This window comes from Anabrus simplex, chromosome 1 (assembly GCF_040414725.1).
Source record: "Anabrus simplex isolate iqAnaSimp1 chromosome 1, ASM4041472v1, whole genome shotgun sequence".
Lineage (NCBI taxonomy): Eukaryota > Metazoa > Arthropoda > Insecta > Orthoptera > Tettigoniidae > Anabrus > Anabrus simplex.
Window position 1 is genome coordinate 1791765858 of NC_090265.1, and position 27567 is coordinate 1791793424.

Genomic DNA, 27567 nt, shown 5'->3' on the forward strand with positions numbered 1-27567 from the left:
GTTATGGCCATTTTAGACTGTAGTGGTAGTACGTGTCAGCAGGACGGGCGAGTGACCTTTTTTAAACTTTATTTTTGTTACTATTATTGGAATCACATTTTCCGTTCATTTTTCTAAATCATCTTGGCTGATAAACGATGTATAACCTACAAGTCAATCAATCATAGGCTACGGATGTCAAGGAACTTAGAATACTCTAGTACGGATGTAAACAAAGATGAGAACTGAATCATTGCGCATGCGCAAGCATTACCAACTTCCGAGATGTTCAGCTTAGTAAAGCTGCACATGGTCCCCCTACTGTGAAACTCGTAGTGTTTAAGCCAAAGAGTAAGCCTTGCTTAAGCGGCGTGCGTGGCTTACTAAAGCTTCGGCTTAAACTCAAACTGTGAAACCGGGCCTTAATTATTAAACCATGCTCATTTCCACAGTAGTTTATATCAAGAAATACAGCATGTGTATATATTCATGGATTCTTAGATTTATTTCTATGTACAGTGGAATGTCGTTACAAGAAACTTCCAGAGAATAAGTAACTTCTTTCTTTAAACTAATTTTAATTAAATTAGCCATAATTTAATGGATCTAATATTTATCCATATCAAATAGCCAGGGTATGCTCCATACTGACGTACAGTCGCCCAAAAAGAAAAAGCACATGGTATTCTATGTTTCTCACATTTCATATTTTTATCAGACTTTATTTATAACAAAACATAATTCACCTCCCATGTAAATAAAACCCTGTGGATACCCACATATCTATGTATTCAATTGTTTTCGGAGGAAACTGTTCGTGCATGGAACTTAATACCACAAGCTTGTTCTTTCTTTCTGAGCGACTGTTCAAGTACTGATGAAGTAAATATGGTCTTCACAGAGATCACTGTTAGCATCAACTGGTACTTCAGAATACTCTGTTGTACTTCACATTAACATGCGCTACTTTAGGAAGCAAAGTCATCAAATACAGTGAAACCTCATTAACGCGCTTTTCCGCTTGGCAAATCGTAAATTCCAAGTCCCGAATCTCATCATATTAAATCTATATAAAAATACCTCACTTATCACATGATGAATTTTCACTATTATTGCATAATGCAATCACATTTTTTGAAGCCCTGAAAATGATATTTGTCATCCCTTTTGAAAGGAACGCGATTTCCAACTCTGGTAAGAATGAGCCCCCGCTACAGTTGTGTAATAATGGGAAAAGGTCTTGAATTCCTGAACTTCATAGGAAAAGTTGTCCGACTCGTCGGCTGAATGGTCAGCATACTGGTCTTCGGTTCAGAGGGTCCCGGGTTTGATTCCCGGCTGGGGCGGGGATTTTAATCTTCATTGGTTAATTCCAATGGCCCGGGGGCTGGGTGTTTGTGCGGTCCCCAACATCCCTGCAACTCACACACCACACATAACACTATCCCCCACCACAATAACACGCAGTTACCTACACATGGCAGATGCCGCCCACCCTCATCGGAGGGCCTGCCTTACAAGGGCGGCACTCGGCTAGAAATAGCCACACGAAATTATTTATTTATAGGAAAAGTTGCACCTTTGGGGAGCGAGTCGTTAGCCTCAGGAATGATCAGTTTTGCTTGTTGGTTAGCAGCGAGATTGCCGAGTGCTTGTATTTCGCATTCCATTCAGAAATTAGTAGTTGATTTTGTGTTGAGTGGTACAGTGAAGGGTAGCAAATATTTGTCGCCTGATACCCTACATCTGGATTAAGAACATAATCGTCTGAAACTGACTAGAGTGGTGCATATTTGTCTTGTGACAGCCTATCTGTAGATTCGGAAAAAGTAATGAAATTCCATACTAATGAGGACAAAATTAAAATCAATCTGAAATGGACTGGCACCCGCATCTTTAAGCGTGCAGAGGTAGCGCGAATGTTGAAACTCGCACCTTCGAGTTTCGACTCTATCATTTGAGTTGGTAGAATTGAAGTTCTGTCAATTTCAAAATAGCGGCTAAAATCTCAGTCGCAAATGTTCGAGTGTAACCTCCATTTCATTGTCTAAGAGTGTGACTAGAAAATGTTTAATAACCCACTGCATCAAAATAAAAGGCTTCTACAAACATTTGTTTTAGAAAGAGTGTGATCTGCAATGTTGTCTGGTGTTTTTTTCCACATCTTTTAATATTCTCCTCTCATCTTTAGGAATGGTAGATAATAGTTTTCTATGTACCCGCAGATACATAATGTAAAATGCTGTTGTGTCAGAAAAAAATCATATTTAGTATTTCCATATCTCTGTTGGATGGTTTTTATTCATGTATCCAGTAATACGTTTTCTTGCTTAACACGTTCTTTTTCCTCGTCCCCTGCAGAAAAGTCTTAACGGGGTTTTACTGTATCTCTTTTTTAAAACTTTTTATGACAACGATGAGGCAGGAAACGATTAGGACTGGGAAGGAAGCAACCGTGGCCTTAATTAAGGTACAGCCCCAGCATTTGCCTGGTGTGAAAATGGGAAACCACGGAAAATCATCTTTGAACAATCGCAGGCACTTTTTAATGCACGATGCTAACAACTGCGGACCAACCTTGTGTGATTCCGGTTTCTTTTACTGGATTTGACTCCATTATTTACTTGCATTCATCCACCTAACAGTGACATCTTATACTCTTGGAGTATCATACTACTTTGTACTGCTAAATAGCAACAGGATCGCTCTTGTATCTTATGACTATTTTTTTTTTAAGCAAGAGTCCATATATGAGGGAATCATAATCTCCTTGCTCTGTGAATGTTCATTCATATTTGTGTCTCATACCTGACTTGTTTCGAACCTTACGAGAAGGATGGATTTTTCTCCATTTCGTTGGAATTTGGAGGTCGCATTCCTCGCATAAATCTATGCTGCTTTCTGGCACAAAGGGAAGAGAAAAGGCATGTGGTATAAATGTAATCGGAGTGATAAACTTCAGTCTATTAATACGATTTTCATTTATATAAACTTTCGAGGAGACCTCCTTCATCGAGGACCTCCGGATGAAGAAAGGGCCACCACTGACTGACACCTGCGAGAAACTAATGCAGGACAGAGTGAAAAGAGACACAAAATCTGGATCAACTTTTATAGAACGGAGGCCGTGATGAATAGGACATGGACAAACACTAACCAAGACCTGCAACACTTTCTTAACTCGATGGCGGTACATGGATACCACCGTAAGCTGTGTGATACCATGACCCAGGCGAATCCTACGTATGTAAATTATGCAGTGTGCAATGCAGCCGATACCATGTACTCACCTTTACAAATCGGAGATCTTCTATTGTGATCTTTTGTAAAAGTGAGTGATGACAGTATGCATGATAATTCTAGTTAGTTCTCAATTCTATGCACAATGTGTTTGTTGTTTGGGAATGATCAAAAGTTTTTAGACCATCATTAATTCGAAAACACACCCGTACAAGAATCTACAAAACCTAGGCAAGACCTGTACTTTGCTACGAAAGTGAAGCGTGGACCTTGAGGAAATGTGATGAGAGGAGAATAACTACAGCTGAAATGAAATACATGCGACAAACAGCAGGAGTCACTAAGTGGGAACACAAAAGAAATACATATGTGCTGAATTACCTTAAAAGCAGACCTGTATTGGAATACATCTATGAATACCAGAGAAATTGGCTAGAACACCTAAACAGGGTGGACAGAAGCAGGATTCCCAAAGCAGTCATAAACTACTGCCCCGGTAGGAAGAGATCTCCGGGACGCCCCAGGAAGAGATGGCGTGAAAATACAAATCTTTTGTATAGACCGTAACAGTTCTTCTATAGGACTAATACCTGAAAGGAGGAGGATGATGATATCTTCAAATAAAATTTGTAGTTTTCTTCGACCTTTCATGGGAAGGCTTCCTGAAATGTGTTGAGTGCCAGGCATGCCTTTAAATCCCTTTAAATGTACAATCTCTCCATTTGGAATTATGTGTCATTCTTATCTGTAATTTCTTGTTTTGGGCAGCCAGTTATTTCAATGTGGTATATTTGTTTGTTATTATATTTCAATTTTTTTAAAATATTTATGGGATATTTATCAGTAATGTTATTTATTAAACTAGGTAATTTAATATATCCTGAATATCCATAAGATACAAAGTCATCTATTAAAGAAGAAAAACTTCATCCAGCTCTTTACCAAGTGGTAGTGTTCCGAGAATGGATGTGATATTACCATGAATTAGAGCTATGCTGATGCGCTGAATAAGAAAAGCAGTCGATCGGGTATCACCGGAAACAGATCAGATGTAAGGCTTTTCAGGCGTTTGCTCTATTAACCAGCGCTTCGTCTTAGGTCTGACACTAGACTCATCAGAGTGGGATGTGTCAGACCCTACCCTCTTATAATGGGCTTCTGATAAGTTCACCTGCATACACCCAGCGTCATTGGGTAGGGTCTGACACATCCCACTCTGATGAGTCTAGTGTCAGACCTAAGACGAAACGCTGGTTAATAGAGCAAACGCCTGAAAAGCCTTACTTCTGATCTGTTTTTGACATGCCCTATTGGTGAAAAGTATCTAATTCCCTCCATGGGAAGTTAGAATTCTCCATATCACCGGAAATCCGAACCATTCATTGGCCAACCTCTTTGATAAAACTGAGGCCATCATCATCCCCAGATACCACTCGATTCAATGGCTACTGGCACAAAAAAGAATATGTACAACAAATTGCTGTATTTCTTTCTTTCAGCATTTCCCCTGTTCGTGGCTGCACTTCCAGCACTCAATGGAGAAAGGGGAAGATTGGACTGCGTAAATGTGTCAACACAGGTAAAATTCCACAGGAGAGATCTACTCCTTTACCATGGCACAAGTGTTATTCCATCTGGCCTTTTACCGTCTGAACGGCAGCAGCCAGTGGGCTCTCGTATAGAAGGAACTTCTGATGAAACCAGAGTCCGCAAAATGACATTTATAGTGGAGCGGCGTATGTGTATTTCAATTGTATTTTCCCTTGCATGTTACCAATAACGCAAAGTGCTTCGTATGAGTTCACTATGAATGTGTTTTCCATCAGCGATGCACAATGTTATGCTTGAGAGGCTATTATACATTGTGGACATGCTGGAATCGCAGGCTGGGCAGGGTCTGTAATATGTTCTGTTGGTGGAACGTAGTGGGATTTCATATGTTCACTCATGTACCACAGAGGCATGAGATTTCCCTACGAAAGGAAAGCGTTTCATCTGAAGATATGGATGGAAAGGTGTCTGCTGTGCTGAATTACCACATACAATATTTTCCTGGCCATGTGAATTGCGACTAATAGGTCCAAATGGTGGACATAAGGTGGATACTTTTGGCTGGCTCATCGCACCGATTGTTTTACTGCCAAACCTGCCTTGGTTGCGTGCGCATGATGAAAGTCTCGGTGTACATTTGGTATTTGTAGCCTTTTTGATTGGTTTACCAGTTTCATTTTTCTCCCTTTTTATCTTAACAACTCGAGAGTATATCTAGAGAAGAGAGGAGAAACATGGGATGCCCTAGAGAGAAAAGAAGCATATCAGGATTGTAATAAATGGAGGCACATCGTTCTTAAACATCCTACCCAGCTCACTGGAAGGAGTTCATGGATGATGATGATGATGATGATGATGATGTAAGATGTTTTACATAGGACAGACTGGCCAAACATTTACTCAGTGTTATCAAGAACAGTTTAAAGCAATGCAATATAACAAACACACTGCTTTTGCAGAACATATTTATAGCAATAATCACAACTTTCATCGCATGGAAAAAGATATGGAATCAATCTACAAATGCAATCAATAGACAATATAAATTTCATTCCGTACTGACGTTCTCACTTTTACAGTTACTCATTTCAGAGTTTACAGATTTCCTGGCTAATAGCTCACTTCAATTCACAGCAGTTTGTGTTTAAACTTCTGGTGACTGTACAGGCCAATTCTTGTGTAGAACATACGTCCACTTATCTCTCAGCTGAGGGATGGGGGAGATATTGGCTGGGTTTGGTGAAGTTTGCATTCCAGTTGCTTAATATCTTCATATATGCGGTGTTCTTGTTCGAAGTGTTAAACTGAGGAACAGACACTTTGCCGCCAAAGTACTGGCAAGTATTTCCCAGGTATGTGGGTTTATTTCTGCCATCTTTAAGGTTTATTTCAGCTGGTCTTTGAAACGTCTGAGGGGGGCACCCCGTGGTCTTGAACCGGAGCTAAGTTCACCATAGAGGATCTGGCGTGGTAGTCTGGTGTCATTCATATGGCGCACATGTCCTGCCCATCTGAGGCGATGGCCAATGGCCAATGCTTCTTACACTCTTAGCACATGCTTTCGAGAACTTCAACATTAGACACATCACAATATATTCCATCTGTTAAGATGACATATGTAAATCATCTGTTTTGATATATGTGTGAGTTATCTTCAGTGGATCATCATCATTTCCCTTTATCCAGCTGTAGCCGGGTAGGGGCAAATATGGTTCCTCTCCACTTTCTTCGGTCTTTCCACCACTCCTCCTCCAACACTGTATCCCAGTCCAGGTTTCTTTCTATAATGCTCCGTTGGATGGTATCCTTCCATCTCAATTGTGGTCGTCCACGGCCTCTCCTTCCTTGGATTTGCATTTCCATCACCTTTTTTGGCATTCTTTCGTCGCTCATTCGCTTTATGTGCCCAAACCATCTTAGTCAGCTCTTCTCTATTTTATCATTCATTTTTTCCACTCCAATTTCTTCCCGGATTTTTTCATTCCTTATTTTGTCTCTTCTACTCTTCTGTATCATACTCTCAAGAACTACATTTCGGCTGCCTGTTATTCGACTCTCATCCTTCTTTGTCATTGTCCAAGTTTCTGCTCCGTAAGTTGTTATGGGTACATAATACATATTGTACATAGTATCCTTTGCTTCCGTTGGCACATCTTTGTCCCATAACATGTTTCTTACACTATGATAGAAACAACTTCCAGCTTGAATTCTTTCACTAATCTCAGCATCCAGTCGAGCATTCTCCATGAATTCACTCCCCAGGTATTTAAACGCTTCCACTACTTCCAGGGGCTTGTCTGCAAGTGTTATCTGACCTTTCCCTTCTTTCTCCCCTCTAGTCATAACAAGAGTTTTACTCTTTTCTACACTTATTTTCAATCCACATTCTTCGATCTTCCAATTCACCACATTCAACTGTTCTTGAACCTTCCTGTTGTCTTCTCCCCAAATGACAATATCATCTGCAAATAACATCATGTTCATTTCTCTTCATCCATATGCTGCTTTTGCTGTTCTCATGATGTCATCCATTACTATTGTAAACAGGATTGGTAATAGAACACTTCCCTGTCTCAGCCCACTAGTTATTTTGAACCAACTTGTCCTGCCAACTTGTGTTTGCATGCAACTACAACATTCCTTATACAATGCCATGATCATTTTTATTAATTCCTGTCCAATTCCTTTTTGTACCAGACTGTCCCAAACTTTCGTCCTGGGGACACTGTCATATGCCTTTTCAATGTCAATGAATGTCATCACCATATCATTCCCGTACTCCCAATGCTTTTCCATTAGTTGTCTCATAATGAAAATGGGCTCTATTGTTGACCTTCCACTTCTGAAACCAAACTGATTTTCCTGTATCTGATTATCAACCCTCAACCTTATTCTACTTTCCAGTATCCTTTCCGTTATCTTAGCAACATGGGATATTAGAGTAATTCCCCTGTAGTTCTTCAAAACTTTCTTTAGTGGATATTTAAATTAAAACGTATGTTATATTTAAAAACAGAGTCTGATAAAATAATATACAAAAATTACTCTTATTATAAGCTCCTTGTGACAAATGTAACAAATGTCCTTCTATAAAATGACAATTTGTTATGTATTACTAATGTCTTAAAAATATCTTCTTTGGGCTGACTTTTTGATGTTGGTTGTAACTGATTTTTGGAGGTAAGATTATTCTAACTTAGTTGCTATTTTGTACTGTTGATATTAGTGAGTGCCGTCAAATGGAAGCATACAATCTGTAATGAAAACAGTATTGCTGGATTATAAGCCGGTAGAAATTAGAGCAAACTTGTGCAAAAATATAGAAAATACATCTATTGAAAAGACGATTTTCAGAAAACAGGATTTTACAACAACTAGTGATGGAAATCTGGGACAGAAGACAGGAGGACGTTGGAGCAAAGAAATTCAAGAGGATCTCAAAACAGTTGGACTCGAAATTACAGATGCAGAGAACAAGAATAAAATTATCACCCTTATGAATCACAAATTTTCAATTGAAATGATGCACAGAAGACCTGTAGAGATTTCAGACGAATTAAGAATTACTGGGCAGATAAGAAGAATTAAACAGTACAACCTTCAAAGAAAAAGTGTACATGGAAGATTCAAGTGCTCCAATGTGGCTAATAATAATAATAATAATAATAATAATAATAATAATAATAATAATAATAATAATAATAATAATAATAATAATTGTGCCGGGCGGTACACCTCTACGCAACGCAAGTTCAAATCTTGCGCCAATTGAAACTCCTCTACAGGAGAAGCTCGGAACTTTAAAAACTGAACTAACTCTACTGTTTATCAGAAGATGTCACTGTGTGTTTTTTGATTGGCTTTTGTTTTTTATTAATCAAGAACTGTGGACAGATTCTAACAGAGGTCTCTACCAAGAACTATAATAACGCACTCTGGTGTAAAGGAATGTACCTTCTTGGAGAAATTTTGTATTCATAAGTTTTCTCGTTACTAAATTTTGTTCTGTCATTTGTGAGTTGGCAATATTAATCCTTTCTTTCCGCCTGTTTTGAATGTAGCCAATCAGGAATTTCTGCAATTAATTTTCGGCCAATCGGGGCTTTCTTCTCAAATTTTGTATGTAACTGTGTACTGTAGCCAATAAAAGTTTGAGGGCGGGTTGTTATCATTCATGAAAGGTCTCGAACTTTCCACGAGGGTATAAAAACTGCTGATTTTCTTGTCTCCGGGCCACTTCAGTAACATCTAGCTTAGTGTGTGGATATGTAGCAGGGGGCGGGAAGCGCATCTTTCTTCGGGCAACAGATCTCCAACAAGGTAATGGCCTTTTAACATCTTTATTTCGTGCTAGCTCAGCAGTTTAACTCTCGGGGAGGGTTCGAAACCTTTCATATGTAAACTATTAAACATGTAAACCCTTTTCCTGGTAAACTTCAGTTTTCTTGAACTTTAATTCGGGGATAGAGAGTGCTTTACCCTCTCAAGCTCCCCTTCATTTGAAATTGAGGTGACTACGTTTTCATAACCGTTTCTTCTCTTCCTTAATGTATTAAAGTTTTCTCATACGAGTCACCTCCCTAGCTTGGGATTAGCCCCTCTGTATTGGCCTAGCGCCACTTAGGTTTTAAAATGTAGATTTAGGAGTGCAAATTCACGCCTCCATCCTTTTTGTTTTGGCCATTTAAATTAACCTGGTTTTTGCACACTAAGGCCCAGTAGATTGGGTACGAGATACCCCTGTTTCTTTATTATGCCTTGATGGCAGTTTGCGTAAAAGTTTGTTATTGCCTTTATAGGCTTGAAAGATCGAGAGCGGGTCAGCTCTTTATGGTGTTGTGGTAAAAGTGCCTTTGAGAGGCTTGAAATGTAAAGTTGGGAGCTAATGTTCCATGTAATTAAGGGTTTTCTGCCCTTTGGTATTTTGTGATTGTGAGCTGAGAGCTCAAGGATTGATGAATTTGGGCGCGTAGCCCAGAATTTGTAAAGACCACTTAACTGGTGCTTTCTTGTAAAGCGGCATTGTACCTGATTTTCTTTGTTATTTCCCCCTAGTGGAAACTGTTTAAATTTTTCTCTTGGTTGTGTACCTGATTTAACTTCTTGTTATTTGTTGTACGCTCAAAATTCTATGTCACCACTGTTAAGTTTTGAAAATACAACCTTGTTGAAATTTTAATTCATCTTTTGAAATTGTAGTTAGACCCATTCCAGCCTGCACCTTATTTCACCTCTGACTTCCACGGATAACTCTGCAGCAGCAGCAATAATAATAATAATAATAATAATAATAATAATAATAATAATAATAATAATAATAATAATAATAATAATAATAATAATAATAATAATAATAATAATAATAATAATATCGGGCGCGTCCCAGGTGGCGGATCGGGGGGCTCGCCGGACTTGTCCGGAGGGCTTGAGGGAAATAAAATACCTCTCGCGGACCAAAAACAGGCACAGTCAGAAAACATCTTGAGGCAACCTCTGAGGCTCAATACCTTAGTTGTAACTATGAGATTGACAAAGATCAATCTCCCCATTATCTTCAACTTACTAGCATGATGGCAACGTCAGTTAATGATACTACTACCCCAGGCCCTAGTATTCATACTAGGTTTTCTCGGTCATCGGATTCTGGGGGACCAAGAACATCATGCGGGAATGTATCGGAGCTTCCCAAATCTCTTTGCCCAAAGGAAAAACATTTTATTGGCACTTTAAACATCAACACTCTTCGCAAAATTGGAAAGTTGAAGCACTTAACAGACACATTAGACCAACTCAACATCCAAATTCTGGCACTCCAAGAAACTAGGTACAGTGATAAAAATCATTTTGAATCAGGAAACTATAGGATTTATAAAGGTAAACCAGCTACCCTCCTCCCTAACAAAATATTACAATTTGGCACTGGTTTTGCAGTGAGAAAAAATATCACAAATTCGGTATTATACTTTACATCTCCTTCTGAAAGAATTTCACTAATGGCAATCAAATCAGGAAACAAAGCTTATACACTAATCAATGCACATGCACCTATGAACAATTACAATCAAAAAGACCCACAGAAGGTAGATGACTTCTGGGAATTACTAGAAGAAACTACAGCCAAAATTCCAAAACATCATGTCAAAATTTTGCTGGGGGACTTCAATGCACAAATTGGCAAAGAGAAGAAATTTAGGACCACTGTAGGACTTTACCCTGCTCACAAAAGAACCAATAAAAACAAAAAAGAAATTATGAATGTTAAAGTCAAAAAGGGAATTATTGAGTCCGACCACCACCTATCTCTTGTTAAAGTAAAGTTTCAACCCAACAGGAAGAAAACCAAAACAAGCAGAAACCCAAGAATCGACCCTGAATTTCTGAGACAGAACTCAGACAATTTCCTTGCGAATATCTCCAATGATGCTCCTTCAAACTGGCTAGAACTCAAGGACACACTCTTGAAAGCTTCAGAAAACATCAGCAACCCCCGAAGGAAACGCAAACACAGGTGATGGAATGACACTTGTGACAAGGCAATAGAAGCCAGACTTAGGTCCTGGCTAAACTCGAGTTCTCATAAAACTGATCAAAATCATGATGAATTCTTCAAAACACAGAAACAAACCTCAAAAATCATCAGATCTGAAAAACGAAAATATGATCAAAACAGACTGGCAGAAATCAAAGAAGATTTCAAGAGAAACAATACATGGAACTTCTACAGAACATTCAGAGAAGAATTATCCAATCACCAGGCACCTTGTCTCTGTTTCAAACGTACAGATGAGACTTAGGAAACAAGTAATAAGGGAAATTGTGAACTCCTAGCAAACTATTTCATGGACCTTTTAAACTGTGAATCTCCGAAAGAACAATTCACCTATGAAAAACCAACACCTAATCCAGACAACAAAGCACCAGGAGAAGATGGAATAATCGCTGAAATGTTGAAAATTGGTGGTGACAAACTGGCCCAGAGTATTCAAAAAATCTTACAGGACATCTGGTTTTCTGAAGAAATTCCAGAGGATTGGAAATGTGCATTGATTCACCCACTTCACAAGAAAGGAGACAAATCAGATATTAATAACTACAGAGGAATTTCTCTCCTCTCACTCGTATATAAAATCTTCTCTAAAGCTCTACTTAATAGATTAGAGAAACAAACAGACTACCTGATTGGAGATTATCAGGCTGGATTCCGAAAAGGGAAATCCTGCGCAGAACAAATCCTAAACCTAAAAACCATACTACAGATTCGCAAAACCAAACAAACAGTAATCACCTTTGTTGACTTCAAAAAGGCGTATGATTCCATAGATCGGCAGACCCTGTTCAACATACTAGAGGAATTTCAAGTCGACAGGAAAACGAGAGAATTGATTAAACAAACTCTGACCAACACAACATCAAAAGTTAAGTTCTTGGGAGAAATTTCTGAACCGTTCGAAATCAGAACTGGTGTCCGGCAGGGAGATGGACTATCCCCACTACTATTCAATTTAGTTTTGGAAAAAGTGATTTGTGAATGGAGAAAAGAAACTAAAGGTATAAACATTGGCAGACTTCTTAAAGACAAAATTCACCTTGATTGCTCAGCTTTCGCAGATGACCTTGCGATCCTTTCAAACAACAGACAAGAAGCAATCCAGTCCATAGAAAAATTGCATGAAATAGCTGCAAAAACCGGACTTCAAATTTCATTTGAAAAGACGCAGTTTATGGAAGGAACTAAATCAAGATTCGACAATCAACCATTAATCACCAAATGTGGAATAATTTCCCAAGTAGACAAATTCAAGTATCTAGGTGAAATTATTCAGCTAGCAGGGTTAAATCAGGAAGCTAACAAAGAAGGAACTGCTAAACTCCAAAGGGCTTACAAAATCACATGGAACAGATACAACAAAAGATGTATATCAAAAAATGCAAAGGGCCGATGACCTTCGATGTTAGGCCCCTTTAAACAACAAGCATCAAAAAATGCAAAATTACGACTCTACAATACAGTCATCAAACCAGAGGCACTTTATGCATCTGAAACACTGACCATTGGCGGCAGGTCACAAATGAAAAGCATTGAGAAACAAGAGAGGAAAATTCTCAGAAAAATCCTAGGACCAAAGTTCGAAAATGGAATTTGGATGAAAAAGAAACCACACGAAATTTTTCAATTCACAGAAAAAAATCACAGATACCATCAGAAAGAAGTCTAAAATTCTACGGACACCTACACAGAATGGATAACAACAGGCTGACAAAGAAAATTCTAAATCTAGCTCTAAACCTGAAAATCTGCAACAAGATCTACACGAAATGGGTATTGAGGACGAAACCATTCAAAATAGAATGAAATTTAGAAGCTTAGTAAACAAACATAAATTTGCAGAGAAACCAACAAGAAAAAATACAGGCTGGACAGAAACACGCAGAAAGGAACACAGTGAAAAAATGAAGAGATATTGGGAAGAAAAGAAGAAGAAACATTGTGCAAAATAAGTTCAAACATGCTCCACAGTTGGGCACAACGAATCAAAATAAAAATAATAATTAAAAACTTATCTCAGGACTTACACATATCTGCTATCCGTCCGGAATCTGTTGGTTGAGGAGTCTTTATCTCAACTGTCGTGTTGTGACTGGCAAGGTTTTGTTACTGGTGGTGGTGGATGTTGGTAAAGTTGGAGGGAGGTATAGATGGGAGGAGGAATGTATGTGGAAGGGGTTTTAGCCTTGTATGCTGGGGGCAGGACTTGGCAAGAAGTAGTTTACAGATAATAACACTAAAGGGAAAATGTAAAGTATTTGCTGATGATATCTTAATAACTTATAAAGGACTAAGAGAAACGCAAATTATGGAAGATATAAATTGTGACTTGAACAAGTTATCGGACTGGGCTTTATCTCAAAAAATGATCATAAATGTGACTAAAACAAAATACTTAATCTTCGTAAAACAGCCCATAAGATCACAGCGGCTAAAATTGTTACCCTAAAGGACCAAGTAACACAGCGAGTCAACTCAGCTAAGTATCTTGGTATAATATTAGACTCAACACTTTCCTGGAAAAGCCATATTGATTATGTATTCAGCAAAATTACCCCTTTGATAAGAAGAATGCACAGATTAAGGTACAGTAATTTTTCTCAACAACAATTGAAGTGTATATATTATGCACTGATCCACCCACACCTAACATACACAAGCTTTATTTGGGGAAGATGTAGGAAAGATTATATTAATAATTTGGAAATCCTACAAAAAAGAGCCATCAAAATCATGTATGGATTCCCCTTGCTCAAACCGTCACATGAAGTTTTTTCAGAGTCAAATATTCTGCCATTCCATAAACAAATTGCATTTTCATCAGCAGTCTTTATGTATAAGCTAGACAGGAAATTAACCCACTCTACTGTTAACTTCTCCCATTTTAGTGAAATTCATGGATATGAAACTAGAAGATCATTAAGGATATATCCCTCTCATTCTAATTCAGTAAAGTATGGAGTGAAAGGCATAGAATCATCACTGTTTAGGGAATATACTGTAATGTGTTGCCTCCTGTTATAAAGAACTCTAAATCAGTTATATGTTTTAAGGAAAAACTGAAGGAATATTACTCTTATACAGATATCTTAAAATAATCTCTATATAACTTGCTTTAATTAATACAATAATATATATATATTGTCCATATTTAATATATTTCAGCCAAGCAATATCTGAATATACTTCTGAAAAACTATGATCCTAACATGTTACAAAAAAGTAATGTCTTAGTTATCCAAAAATGTACTTGTCACTTTACAGAAAAAGCTATTGTATATGAAATGTAATTATTGTGTCGCCTTAAGAAAAGTATGTACTGTATTGTCCCTATCACGAGCCAGAGACTCATGGGACCTTTTGTCACAAAAATAAATAAATAAATAAATAAATAAATAAATAAATAAATAAATAAATAAATAAATAAATAAATGAAAAAATAAATATTCTATATTCTAGAAAATATCTACATCAATATAGATCAATACAAGAATCCCTCGTGCAATTTAAACGAAAAAAAATAAATTATTAGAGACTTTTACACTGGAAGGGCATCCAGTCAATCCATACTAGTGCCGACGTCAAGTAATTGGGAAGGAGGTCAGAAAAGAAAAAAAAAAAAAAAAAGGAAAATTTATGAAGCATAGCCAGACTGGTTCTAAATTGACGACCTTTGGCTTGAAGGAAACTTGGACCAAGCAAGTTGCAGCGCGTTTTGCGTCGCGTAGCTATCAGCTTGAATTCGGGAGATAGTGTGTTCGAACCCCACTGTCGACAGCCCTGAAGACAGTCTTCCATGGGTTCGCATTTTCACACCTTAAATAAGACCACAGTCGCTTCCTTCCCACTCTTAGAATAAAAAAATAAAAAAAGAAAAGTTAGAGCTGGAAAGAGGTGAAGAAGATCATGAGCAATTGACTGAGATGCACAGCTTTGTGAATTCCCAATGTTCCAAAGAGAGCAAAAAGAAAGAAGTCAAGTAAGTCATGTTGTTAATTAAATGGACATTTTCTACATATAAAATATGGGCACCAGAAAATAATTTTGTTAAACTAGAAAATGTTCATTACTTCAGTGTTTATTATAATAACACTTCACTGTACTAGACAAATTTAAGACATAACTTTGATTTTCAACTGTATTGGATATGTTCTAGGTGGAAACAACCATTTACAGCCATAACGTACGGCTGTTAAAAATTACAAGCGCTAGTCACCTGATATTCATATTCTGTATCCATGATGCCACATACAGCCACAACTTGATACTGACGTGCCTTCATGGCAGCCAAAGTCTTCCGAATGAGCCTCATAGCCGACGTGGAGGTGGCAGTATTGCGAAATTGAGCCATCTGATGGGGGGAGTGGCTTGGATCAAATACCAGTAAGCATAGTCCACCATCCTTCAGCTGCTCAACACCAACAATTGTGCGACTGTGACCTAGATATAAAATACTTCTGTTAGTGACTGTAGTAATGGATCTATAGATAGAACGTAAGTGCGTGTATCTAGAAAACACACTAAAATATTTTTTATAGGTACTGTTATCAATCAGATTAATACCTACTTCAGTTTGTCAGACAAGTTGCTTACTAAATGTTCTGGCTCATCTAAATTGGTAATCTGATAATACAGGGGTCAGATTCTACTCGATGGGTTCCAGTATCATTTCCTATACTCTCTGGCAAGTAAGCGTATACACTAAGAGTACACCTCACTCTTTCTCCCCTGTTAATACTGAAGGTAGATATTTTTAGTGATTTTCTTACTGTTGGGTTCAATCAGTGTCGCTAACCATTCAGTTTAGGACCCTACTTGCAATACGACGTCTTACAGTTACTGTTAATCTGGCATGTTGGCACTGTACAGTCGTGGTTTTTTCATGATTTGCGAGAATTACAAATCGCCACTGCCGTATTGTTAATATCACTAGTGTTACATCTTCTTTTTCTGGGGTACTGTAAATCTGTTTGAGTAATACCAGCTAAGTAGAATTGTGGCATGTTTGAATAATGCATTTAATAACGTACTTTGTGTGAAATGAGGGAACATGGCATTTTATTAATTACGGTCTCATTTCGTTCAATACTTCTAGAATTCGATTAGGATGTCATAAGAAGCAAGAGAAATCTGCAAGAACTCCTCTGAAACAAAAGAAACATCACCTCCTCTATAAAGATCAGTTCAGTTCAAATGGAAGGAAATTTTGTTATCAACCTAATCTAACCTTGTCTTGTCATGACTTTGGTAAGGTCTGCAGACTTAGCCTTTGTGTATTCTTACTGACTTCATGGCATATGTACATATATACATATAAAAGCAAGTCAATCTGGAGCAATCTATATACAAAGGTATAAAAATGAAAATAGACATGAATTAATGAGGCACTTCCAGAAATCTCAGAAATTTGAAACTTGGCACCGGAGAAGCTGATGACCCCAGGATCCGTAGGAAATTGAAAATTCTCAAAGTTCCCTGAAGGGGGGCATGCTGAGAGGCCTCAAATTTTGGACTTAGCATTAGAATGCAGTAGTATAATTTATCCAAAGCGACAACCTATGGGTTTTGTAGGCTAAAAAATTCAGGAATTTCCTAATTTTTATCCCCCTTCCAACAAATCAAGATGGCAAAACAATCTGCCAGACGAGCTAGACAATTGTAATTTGGCAAAATTATAGCTTTTAGCATGTAACTGATGGAAAAATTCCAAGATGTTAAAATTTTTCACTTTTTACCCCCGAAAAATATTGAAATATGGAGGCAATTTTAATGACTGAGCAAATCCTTTTGGTGTATTTGATGGTTAAACGGTAAGTCATATCACAAAACGGATGGCACAATCTCCGTTCAATTTGGAGTAATCTATAACTTTGGTCCTATGACTTTTTGTCGTATGTCTCTCCCTTATATGTTAGATTTGGCTGTATTTCTAGACTGTTCGTAAATTTGGTGATTTTTACACTATATTACATTGTTTGACACAGTTACAGGAGAGATAAAGTCGTCAAGTTTGGTACACATATTGACACGATCGAAGGCCATATGTGAACCAAATGTCACGATTCTAGCTTATACATAAGTATGCAGAAAATAAAGTAAAGTGTTAAAAATGTACCAAAATTTCACCCTATCCAAATTTTCAAAATCAATTTAACCCATAAATAAGGAAGATATGAGAGAATGTTTTAGAACCAAACATGTAGAAGGAGAAAAGGGGCGTCTGATGGTGCAAACCGTTTGTTGATATGATGTACCCTTTAGGAGCAGTAAATCTGTAAATGAATGAATGCTATATTGTAAGCGTGCATATACCTTCGTATATCGATCTATATTCATAGAAGTCGATTTGTAGCGATCTAGAAAGGGTGTATCTCATTATTATTAATGCTTTACAAATTGATAGTGACTGTCAGCAGGAGGTCATCTCCTGTTCTAATCAATTCTCCCCACATCTACTTTGACTGGCAGTAGGAGTGCAGTCCTTCTTCAACTCCTGTGTAACTGGCATTAATAAGGAGGGCCTACCATTTTAATGAAGAATTCCCTTCTCAGTTTGAGTAGTAAGAGGCAATGGAGCATGCGATTTTGTCTGGCAGAAGGCAAGGGTGTACACCATTATAAACAAGTTTATCCATTTAAAATGATGATGATGATGATGATGATGATGATGATGATGATTTTTGTTTAAAGGGGCTTAACATCTAGGTCATTGGCCCGCCATTTAAAATGTGACTGGCATTTGGCAAAGTGGCCTGGTATTATAATCGAAACTCGCCAACTCGAGATTGACTGGTAGTAAGTTGACTGGCATTAGGGAAAAGGGCCTGTCATTATGATAACAACATAACTCAATTCTGACTGGCAGTCATAAAGGTGCCTGCCATTATAATGATAGCTCCTCAACTGGAATGTGTCTGGAAGTAGGAAAGGTGGCCTGCCATTTTAAAGAAAACTCCCCAAATCGATTTTGACCGGCAGTAGGCAAGGCAGGCACACTTGCCGACTGAAATTCACAATCGAGTTGGGAAGTTTCATTATAATGGTAGACCTGCCATCATCATCACAGCTCTACAACTCGCACCTTACATGGGAAAGAACGTATGGGAACTCCCCACGGCGTTCGATATTTGTTTGTGTGTATTATTACAGAATGGCATCTCTTCAGTCTGACAAACAATAGCAAATTTCAAGAAGGGAGCTGAATTATTTACGTAAGGCAAGCACCAAAGAATACAATTATAGTAACATGTATATCAAAATAAACTGAGTGAAGATGAGAGGGAGTGTGTGTCCTTTAATTCCTCATTAAGCTTGAAAACCAACTTAATTATGAATATCTTGACTGATTATTCGTTATCATTACTGATACTTACGTTGAGGTCAGTTTGTCGATGGTAATGTCTCAGAATTTCAATAAGTAACCAGTCAAGTTGGCAGCAGTGATGAGCCATTACAAAACAGAGAACAGGGCGGCGATATTTGTCTTTTAGTGTATAGCCTTACGTGCCTAGTATTATACATTGGTGGGACCACCGCCCTACCTAAGGAAACTCATCCGCCCAAAGCTGTTGGTCACCTCAGGTGATCAGGTTATTTACCACCGCCCAACACTCGGCGCTGAGACCACTGGCTGTAAGGTTTACTTGTTACCTTAGCAGGGTTGCTGGCCCGAGAAATGCCAGTTCAGGAAGTTCACCATGGAACTGACAAAATGTATATGGCTATGGTGAATTCAAACGAGATTGTGTTAAAACATCATTATATCTTTCCTTATACAGCGGCATGAAATGACGGTAAGTCTTCAAACCTTCCGAGATTATGAGAATAGTTTCTTCTGAGAAGATGATGATGATGATGATGATTGCTGTTGTTTTAAGGGGCCAAACATCTAGGTCAAGGCCTCTCCAATGCCCAAAAATCTTACATGTGCAAATTGATGTGCAGAGGCTCTGTGCACTGTGCATCGGTCCGACTCGGCTTAACTCAGATGGTGTAGTGGGCTGAGAACGATGAAGCGTTCGGTGACAGACGACTTGTTTATCGGCGAAACAGATAAGCGTAAACAACAACATAATAATGGAGCAACCTGTTTTGAAGAAAGCAAAGACTTCCGAAGAACCGTTTCAATCAAACTGGGAACTTTCATTTTTGTTGTTGTTGTTGTCAGTCTTGACAATAAAGCCAAATGCTTAATCCGTGGGACAATAATTATGTGATTGTCAAAAAGATCTATTTTTCAATACAAAGGCTTTGCTCAAATTCTACGATAATTTGTCGAAGGAAGATTTTCCTAAGCTGCATCGAGAAGCAGCTAAGATTATTTCTATGTTTGGTTCCATGTGCATATGTGAAAGTTCCTTTTTCCTGTTTTGAATAGTACAAAAACTAGATTGCATGCGAAAAGGCCTATTTCTGATTGTAATTTAAAGAAGGCTCTCAGAATTGCTGTCAGCCGGTCCCTTGTTCCATACATAACTGGTATAATTGCATAGATAAAGGAAAAGAAGAGCTAGAGAAGATAAATTGTCTGCTCAAACCAAATTGAAAGAAGAGTGTTTCAACACCTGTAACAATGTCCCATACAACAGTGTCTCCGCTCACCGTACATAAACATTTCGCAGTAAGCGGAGTTCAGCGGGAAAGGTGAAGAAGGCGGATAGAGGCCAAACGGGTGAGACAGGTGTATGGAAAGTGGAGTGAGGTTTTGCACTCTGATCAACCTAGTGAAGTCGTTTCCTGTACCTGAGAGGCCCTGATCTAGGTCATTGGTGAGATTAAATTTAATGACAATTAAAATTCTAAAATTCATCCACTGACCAGAATTCAAAACATAATGATCATAACGATGAACAATGAATATAATTTAAAATAATCGGCGGATCAACTCACAATACTGAAAGTTAAAATAATTCCAAAATCCATCCATTGACTAGATTTAAAAAACACAATAATGAACAATGATAATGAACTTAATCAGTGGATTCGACCCGCAATGCACCCCCCTTCCCCCCGCCATAAAACAATAGTATAAACTGAACAAGGGACGCTTCCAAAACAAAATCCTAAATCAATTATGCTTGTTGCCTAACGAAGTTCAAAATCCAGGTCACTGGCCCCTCATAATGTTAGAAATGGCTGGTAGAGTAGAACCAAGGTGTTCCTCACATAGTGGTACTAATCACAGGTAATCTCACAGTTCAAAATCCATCATCCCTTGGACGTTCCTCTTAGTCGCCTCTTACGACAGGCAGGGGATACCGTGGGTGTATTCTTCATCTGCGTCTCCCACCCACAGGGGGTCTTTTGAGAAGCAAAGGTATTCCCAACTTGTCATTGGTTCAAAGCATTTTGCCTTGCATTGCACAACATAAATTTAAAACCCTCCTATCTAATAAAAAAAATAGCAAAGTTTATATTCTTACTTTTTTTATGAACACTGTAACAAATCAGCTACATGCATTATTCAAGAGGGACAATTATTCAAATAATATTAATTTTCAGCGAGGTTCTATCACATGCACATACCTTGATGCTGCAGGTACAGAGGTGGTTTAAATTCTTCATTCTTTTGAAAATACTCTAGTACCCAATTGAAGAGATCAGGATGGCTCCCATCAGGGCTTGTAGGTCGATGGAAATCCACTAACTGACATCTGTCAAAAAAATAAAATAAATATAAGGATGCAATATTTCAAAAATTTTCAGGTCTTAAAAGATGCTTAAGACTGCTAGAATTTACTTTTATGTAATTCAAGGGGAACAATCTGATCTATTTATAACTCAGAATTATTACAATTATGTCTGAGTTTTAAAACAATCTCCTTAGTGAAAAAGAAAATCCTTACACAGTAAAACCTGCTTTTCCTGCTTTGCACATCATAAATTCTAAGTCTCAATACTCATCGCATTAAATCTATATACAGTAAATATACCTCACTTATTGAGTCACGAATTTTTGCTATTACCACTTAGTACAATCACATTTTTCCTAGCCCTGAAAACATTGTCATCCCTTGTGAAAGAAACATGATTTTCAACTTGGGGAAGAACGTCGCCACAGTTGCATGATTATGGGGAAGGGCCTTGAATTCCTGAACTTCACAGGATAAGTTGCACCTTCGGGGAACAAGGAATGTTCAGTTTTGCTTGTCTGTTAGCAGCGAGATTGTTGAATAGCAGAGTGAGCCCGTTTGTGCTTGTATTTTGCATTCCATTCAGAAGTTAGAAGTTTATTTCGTGCTGACTGGTACAGTGAAGGGTAGCGAATGTTTGTCGCGTGATAGTCTATCTCTGAATTAGGAACATCATCGTGTGAAGTTGACTAGGCTAGCGTGGTGTATATTTGTCTTGTGATAGCCCAGTTATGGATACAGAAAAAGTTGTGAAATTCCTTATTAATGAAGACAAAATTAAAATCTGTCAGAAAGTGGACTGGCATTTGCATCCCTAAAAGCGCAAAGATGGTGTGAATGTTGAAACACCCACCTTCGAGTTTCGACTCGATCACTCGAGTTGGTCCAAGTTTTAGTATTGTGAACTATGTGACCTTGCCACGGTGGGGAGACTTGCGTGTCCCAATGACGCAGATAGCCGAGCCGCAGGTGCAACCATATCGGATGGGTATCTGTTGAGAGACCAGACTAACGAATGGTTCATCGAAAGGAGGGTAGCAGCCTTTCGGTAGTTGCAAGGGCGGCAATCTAGATGATCGACTGATACGGCCTTGTAATAATACTCAACATGGCTTAGCTGTGTTCATACTGCTATACGGCTGAAAGCAACGGGAAACTACAGCCGTAACTACCTCCCGAGGACATGCAGCTCTCTCTGTATGAATGATGTACTGATGATGGTTTCCTCCCGGGTAAAATATTCCGGAGGTAAACTAGTCCCCCATTCGGATCTCCGGGTGGGGACTACACGAGAGGGGGCGATCATCAGGAAGATGGATACCGACATTCTGCGAGTCGGAGCGTGAAAAGTTAGAAGTTCGAATTGTTGTGGTAGGTTACAGAATCTGAAAAGGGAGATGGATAGGCTAAAGTTAGATGTAGTTGGTATAAGTGAAGTACGTTGGCAGGAAGAACAAGTATTTTGGTCAGGCGACTACCGAATTATCAACACAAAATCAGACAGGGGAAATGCAGGAGTTGGTTTAATAAGAAAATAGGGCAGGGAGTAAGCTACTACAACCAGCATAGTGAAAGAATTATTGTCGTCAAGATAGACACCAAACCAATGCTCACCACAATAGTGCAGGTCTATATGCCTACTAGTTCAGTGGATGATGATGAAATCGAAAGAACACATGAAGAGATAGAAGATTTAATACAATATGTAAAAGGTGACGAGAATCTAATTGTGATGGGAGACTGGAATGCAGTGGTAGGCCAAGGAAGAGAAGGTGGTACAGTAGGAGAATTTGGATTGGGACAAAGGAACGAAAGAGGAAGTCGGCTAGTTGAATTCTGCACTCATCATAATTTAGTCCTTGCCAATACTTGGTTCAAACACCACAAACGACGGCTGTATACGTGGACGAGACCTGGAGACACTGGAAGGTATCAAATAGACTTCATTATGATTAGGCAGAGTTTCAGAAACCAGGTGTTGGATTGCAAAACTTTCCCAGGAGCAGACGTGGACTCTGACCACAACTTGTTGGTCATGAAATGCCATCTGAAGTTGAAGAAATTGAAGAAAGGAAAGAATGCAAAAAGATGGGATCTAGACAAGTTGAAAGAAAAGAGTGTGAGGGATTGTTTCAAGGAACATGTTGCACAAGGACTAAATGGAAAGGCTGAAGGAAACACTATAGAGGAAGAAAGCAGACTAATGAAAAATGAAGTCAGTAGTGCTGCTGAAGAAATGTTAGGAAGGAAGAAAAGATCAACTAAGAATCAGTGGATAACTCAGGAGATACTAGACCTTATTGATGAACGACGAAAATACAAGAATGCTAGAAATGAAGAGGGCAGAAAAGAATACAGGCGACTAAAGAATCAAGTGGATAGAAAGTGCAAGGTAGCTAAGGAAGAATGGCTGTAAAAGTGCAAGGATGTTGAAGGCTGTATGGTCCTGGGAAAGGTAAATGCTGCATACAGGAAAATCAAGGAAACCTTTGGAGAAAGGAAATCTAGGTGCATGAATATTAAGAGCTCAGATGGAGAGCCACTTCTAGGGAAAGAAGACAAAGCAGAAAGAGGGCAGGAGCATATCCAACAGTTGTATCAAAGTAAAGATGTAGATAATTTGATTCTGGAACATGAAGAGGCTGTTGACGCTGATGAAATGGGAGACCCAATTTTGAGGTCAGAGTTTGACAGAGCTGTGAGTGACCTAAATAGGAACAAGGCACCTGGAATTGATGACATTCCCTCTGAATTACTGACTGCCTTAGGAGAAACCAGCACGGCAAGGTTATTTCATTTAGTGTGCAAGGTGTATGAGACAGGAGAAGTCCCATCCGATTTTCGGCAGAATGTTGTTATACCTATTCCCAAGAAAGCCGGTGCTGACAGGTGTGAAAACTACCGCACCATTAGTTTAGTATCTCATGCCTGCAAAATTTTAACACGTATTATTTACAGATTAATGGAAAAACAAGTTGAAGCTGAGTTGGGAGAAGATCAATTTGGCTTCAGAAGAAATGTAGGAACACGTGAAGCAATCCTGACTTTACGTCTGATCTTAGATGCACAAGTACTCATTCAATTATACTGATTTGCATTGTATATTTCTATATATACGTACTTAACTTCCCGCTACCGAGACAAATACTGGACCTTCAGGATATTCTCCATTCTACTTTGGCGTTCGAGACCGCAGCGCATGACCTTGAATGTGCCGCGCTGATCACCGGGAGCTGGCAGTTTGCTTCTACAAATCTATTCGTCTGCGACTTCAAGTTAATTATGATCTTCATATATTATTTGATAGTGTTGTGACTTTGTGCCTGACAGAGTGTGGAAACTGACCCATTTGACCGTTCTCCAATATTCATAAACATTGTGAGACTTCGCCTATCATTGCGTGTGCCATACTACCATTCTTAATATTACGTACTGTTTTCTTCTAAGTGACTCACAATTTCTACCCCCATCGTTAATTTATGTTTCATCTTATACCGATCCAGAGTTCACTTAATCCTTTTCTTTTTCATATACATTGTTTTACATGTTTTTACGGCTGACGATGACCTGGATTAGGGTCGAAACGGGTCTCATTTATAGTTACTATTAAATAAGAATCTAATCACTACATTTCTTTCTTTTATGTATTGAATAGGTTGAACCTCTTTTTCAATTATTTAATTTTTAACGTGATCTTAGATGATCGAATCAAGAAGGACAAGCCCACGTACATGGCATTCGTAGATCTAGAAAAGGCATTCGATAATGTTGATTGGACCAAGCTATTTATGATTCTGAAGATGATAGGGATCAGATACCGAGAACGAAGAATTATCTACAATCTGTATAAAAATCAGTCTGCAGTGATAAGAATCGAGGGCTTTGAAAAAGAAGCAGCAATCCAGAAAGGAGTGAGGCAAGGCTGCAGTTTGTCTCCCCCTTCTTTTACATACAACAGGCAGTAAAGGAAATCGAAGAGGAATTTGGAAAGGGAATCACAGCCCAAGGAGAGGAAATCAAAACCTTGAGATTTGCTGATGATATTGTTATTTTATCTGAGACTGCAGAAGATCTCGAGAAGTTGCTGAATGGTATGGATGAAGTCTTGGGTAAGGAGTACAAGGTGAAAATAAATAAGTCCAAAACAAGAGTAATGGAGTGCAGTCGAACGAAGGCAGGTGATGTAGGAAATATTAGATTAGGAAATGAAGTCTTAAGGAAGTAGATGAATATTGTTACTTGGGTAGTAAAATAACTAACGATGGCAGAAGTAAGGAGGACATAAAATGCAGACTAGCATAAGCAAGGAAGAGCTTTCTTAAGAAAAGAAATTTATTCACTTCAAACATTGATATCGGAATTAGAAAGATGTTTTTAAAGACTTTCGTGTGGAGCATGGCAATGTACTGAAGTGAAACATGGACGATAACTAGCTCAGAAAGAAAGAGAATATAAGCTTTTGAAATGTGGTGTTACAGAAGAATGCTGAAGGTGAGATGGATAGATCGAATCACGAATGAAGAGATACTGAATCGAATTGGTGAGAGGAGATCGATTTGGCTAAATTTGACGAGAAGAAGAGATAGAATGATAGGACACATCTTAAGACACCCAGGACTTGTTCAGTTGGTTTTTGAAGGAAATGTAGTTGGTAAGAATGGTAGGGGTAGACTAAGCTATGAATATGACAAGCAGATTAGAGCAGATGTAGGATGCAATAGTTACGTAGAAATGAAAAGGTTAGCACATGATAGGGTGGCATGGAGTGCTGCATCAAACCAGTCTATGGACTGATGACTCAAACAACAACAGGTCGAAATTTTTAGTCCAACTCATTGGCTGAATGGTCAGCATACTGGCCTTCAATTCAGAGGGTCCTGGGTTCGATTCCCGGCCGGGTTAGGGATTTTAACCCCTTAACTGGGTACTAAATTCTCCACATGCGTAACCTGCCATGGGTACTTTTTCCCCACTTTGTGATATTTAAATATTTCCTTCATAAAAGTGTACACAATTAGTTTAATCTAATACGATAGTAATTATTCTTCAGTAATATGATACTAACATTATGTACATTATTTACATTGTTATGAATCCAAATTTGTTACTAACATTATTTACATTGTTCTGAATCAGGATGATTATAGGTTTTGTAGATTGTTATCTGTGTGATATAGGCGGATACATGGTGTTACACACAAAGCCTTTTCACAGTCAGGACACCAGTATGATGTTTCCTTCCTCTTCCCTTGGGACCAACACACAATACACCTTCGGAACTGTCGAAATACCCGCACAATCAAGCCGATCTACTTTACGTTTGGAAGTCACGCTTCGCGACATAAATGGCTGCGCGGGAACTTCGTGCAAGGCGCCAAAACAAATGCATTTCGCGAAGCGGTGACAGCTCTAAAAAACAATACACAGCGTGATCTCGTGGAAAACATATCAACTAATGCGATAGATTCCATGGACACGCCGTATGCCTTCACCGTCAAAATACCTACGCGATAAATTTTACGATCGACTAATCCCGTCTTACCCACTGTAGAAGCCCAGCGTGAAAACGTCTAAAGACGTCATACCCACTTAAGGGCTTAATCATTTCTGATCAATTATTCTGCCTCCGTCCCAACTCTCTCCTCTTCATATTCATACAACACACCACACTACTAACCACCACAGAAACACGCAATAGTAATTAAATCCCTCCATATAGGGTTGGCGTCAGGAAGGGCATCCGGCCGTAAAACAGGGCCTAATCCACATGTGCGACGCAGTTCGCACCCATGACCCCACAGGTGTGGGAGAAGCAGTAGAAAAAGAAGGTGGAAACTTTTAGCTTTTGTTTTACACTATATTGCTCTTCAATACAGATTAATTGAAATATATTACCTATGATTGGTCGAAGTTTTGTCGGATTCAAAATGGCAGTCAAAGTCATTCCTTGCAGTTGCACATGGTCAAGTGTAACCTCCAATTCACTGTCTAAGAGTGTGACCAGAAAATAATGTTTAACCCACTGGCTTCTACTAACATTTGTTTTAGAAAGAGTGTGATCTGCAATAATATTCGGATATTTTTATGGGCCCCCAAGCAATTGTTTACATATTTGTTCTCTTGTGTTTTTCATAACTTTTGATACTTTCTTCTCATATTTATATATCAGGGATGGCCACTAACCGTAATTTTGGGAGCCGCAAATTTAGGAGACAAAATTGGGAGCATGTTTAGAAAATGATTTATAAAATGAAGACACGTTTTCCATTTTATTACAAATGAAGGAACATTTATTTTCTACACTATACGGAACATTACTGTTCAGGTACACATCAAGCAATATGAGATTTTACTTTTGAGAAGTGCTTTTTTGAGTGTTCATTTTTGTTGTTAGTTTTTTGAAATCTGGCTGATAATTGGTAAGCGCAGTTTGGACAAGTTCACATAAATGCTCATCAGTTAGTTCAAATCAATATTTAGATTTAATGAATTTAAGCACTGAGTACCGTGATTCACATACATAAGTAGTCCAAAAGATTGAGATAAGTCTCTTAGCACACTCTTTTGTTAGTGGGTATTTTTTGGAACATTCTTCCGAACTTCTATGGTAAAAACGCC

The 27567-nt window shown here is 38.4% G+C and overlaps 1 protein-coding gene across 1 annotated transcript in view; it reads right to left on the reverse strand.

The window, feature by feature from the left end:
- LOC136858772 (zinc finger-containing ubiquitin peptidase 1) overlaps nt 1-27567 on the reverse strand; it is a 175788-nt gene that overhangs the window by 40975 nt on the left and 107246 nt on the right. Inside the window, exons 8-9 of the mRNA XM_067138564.2 lie at nt 20843-20970; nt 15534-15757 (exon numbers count right to left, since the gene is read on the reverse strand). Coding sequence (XP_066994665.2) covers nt 15534-15757; nt 20843-20970 — 352 coding nt within the window. The remainder of the gene's footprint in view (nt 1-15533; nt 15758-20842; nt 20971-27567) is intronic.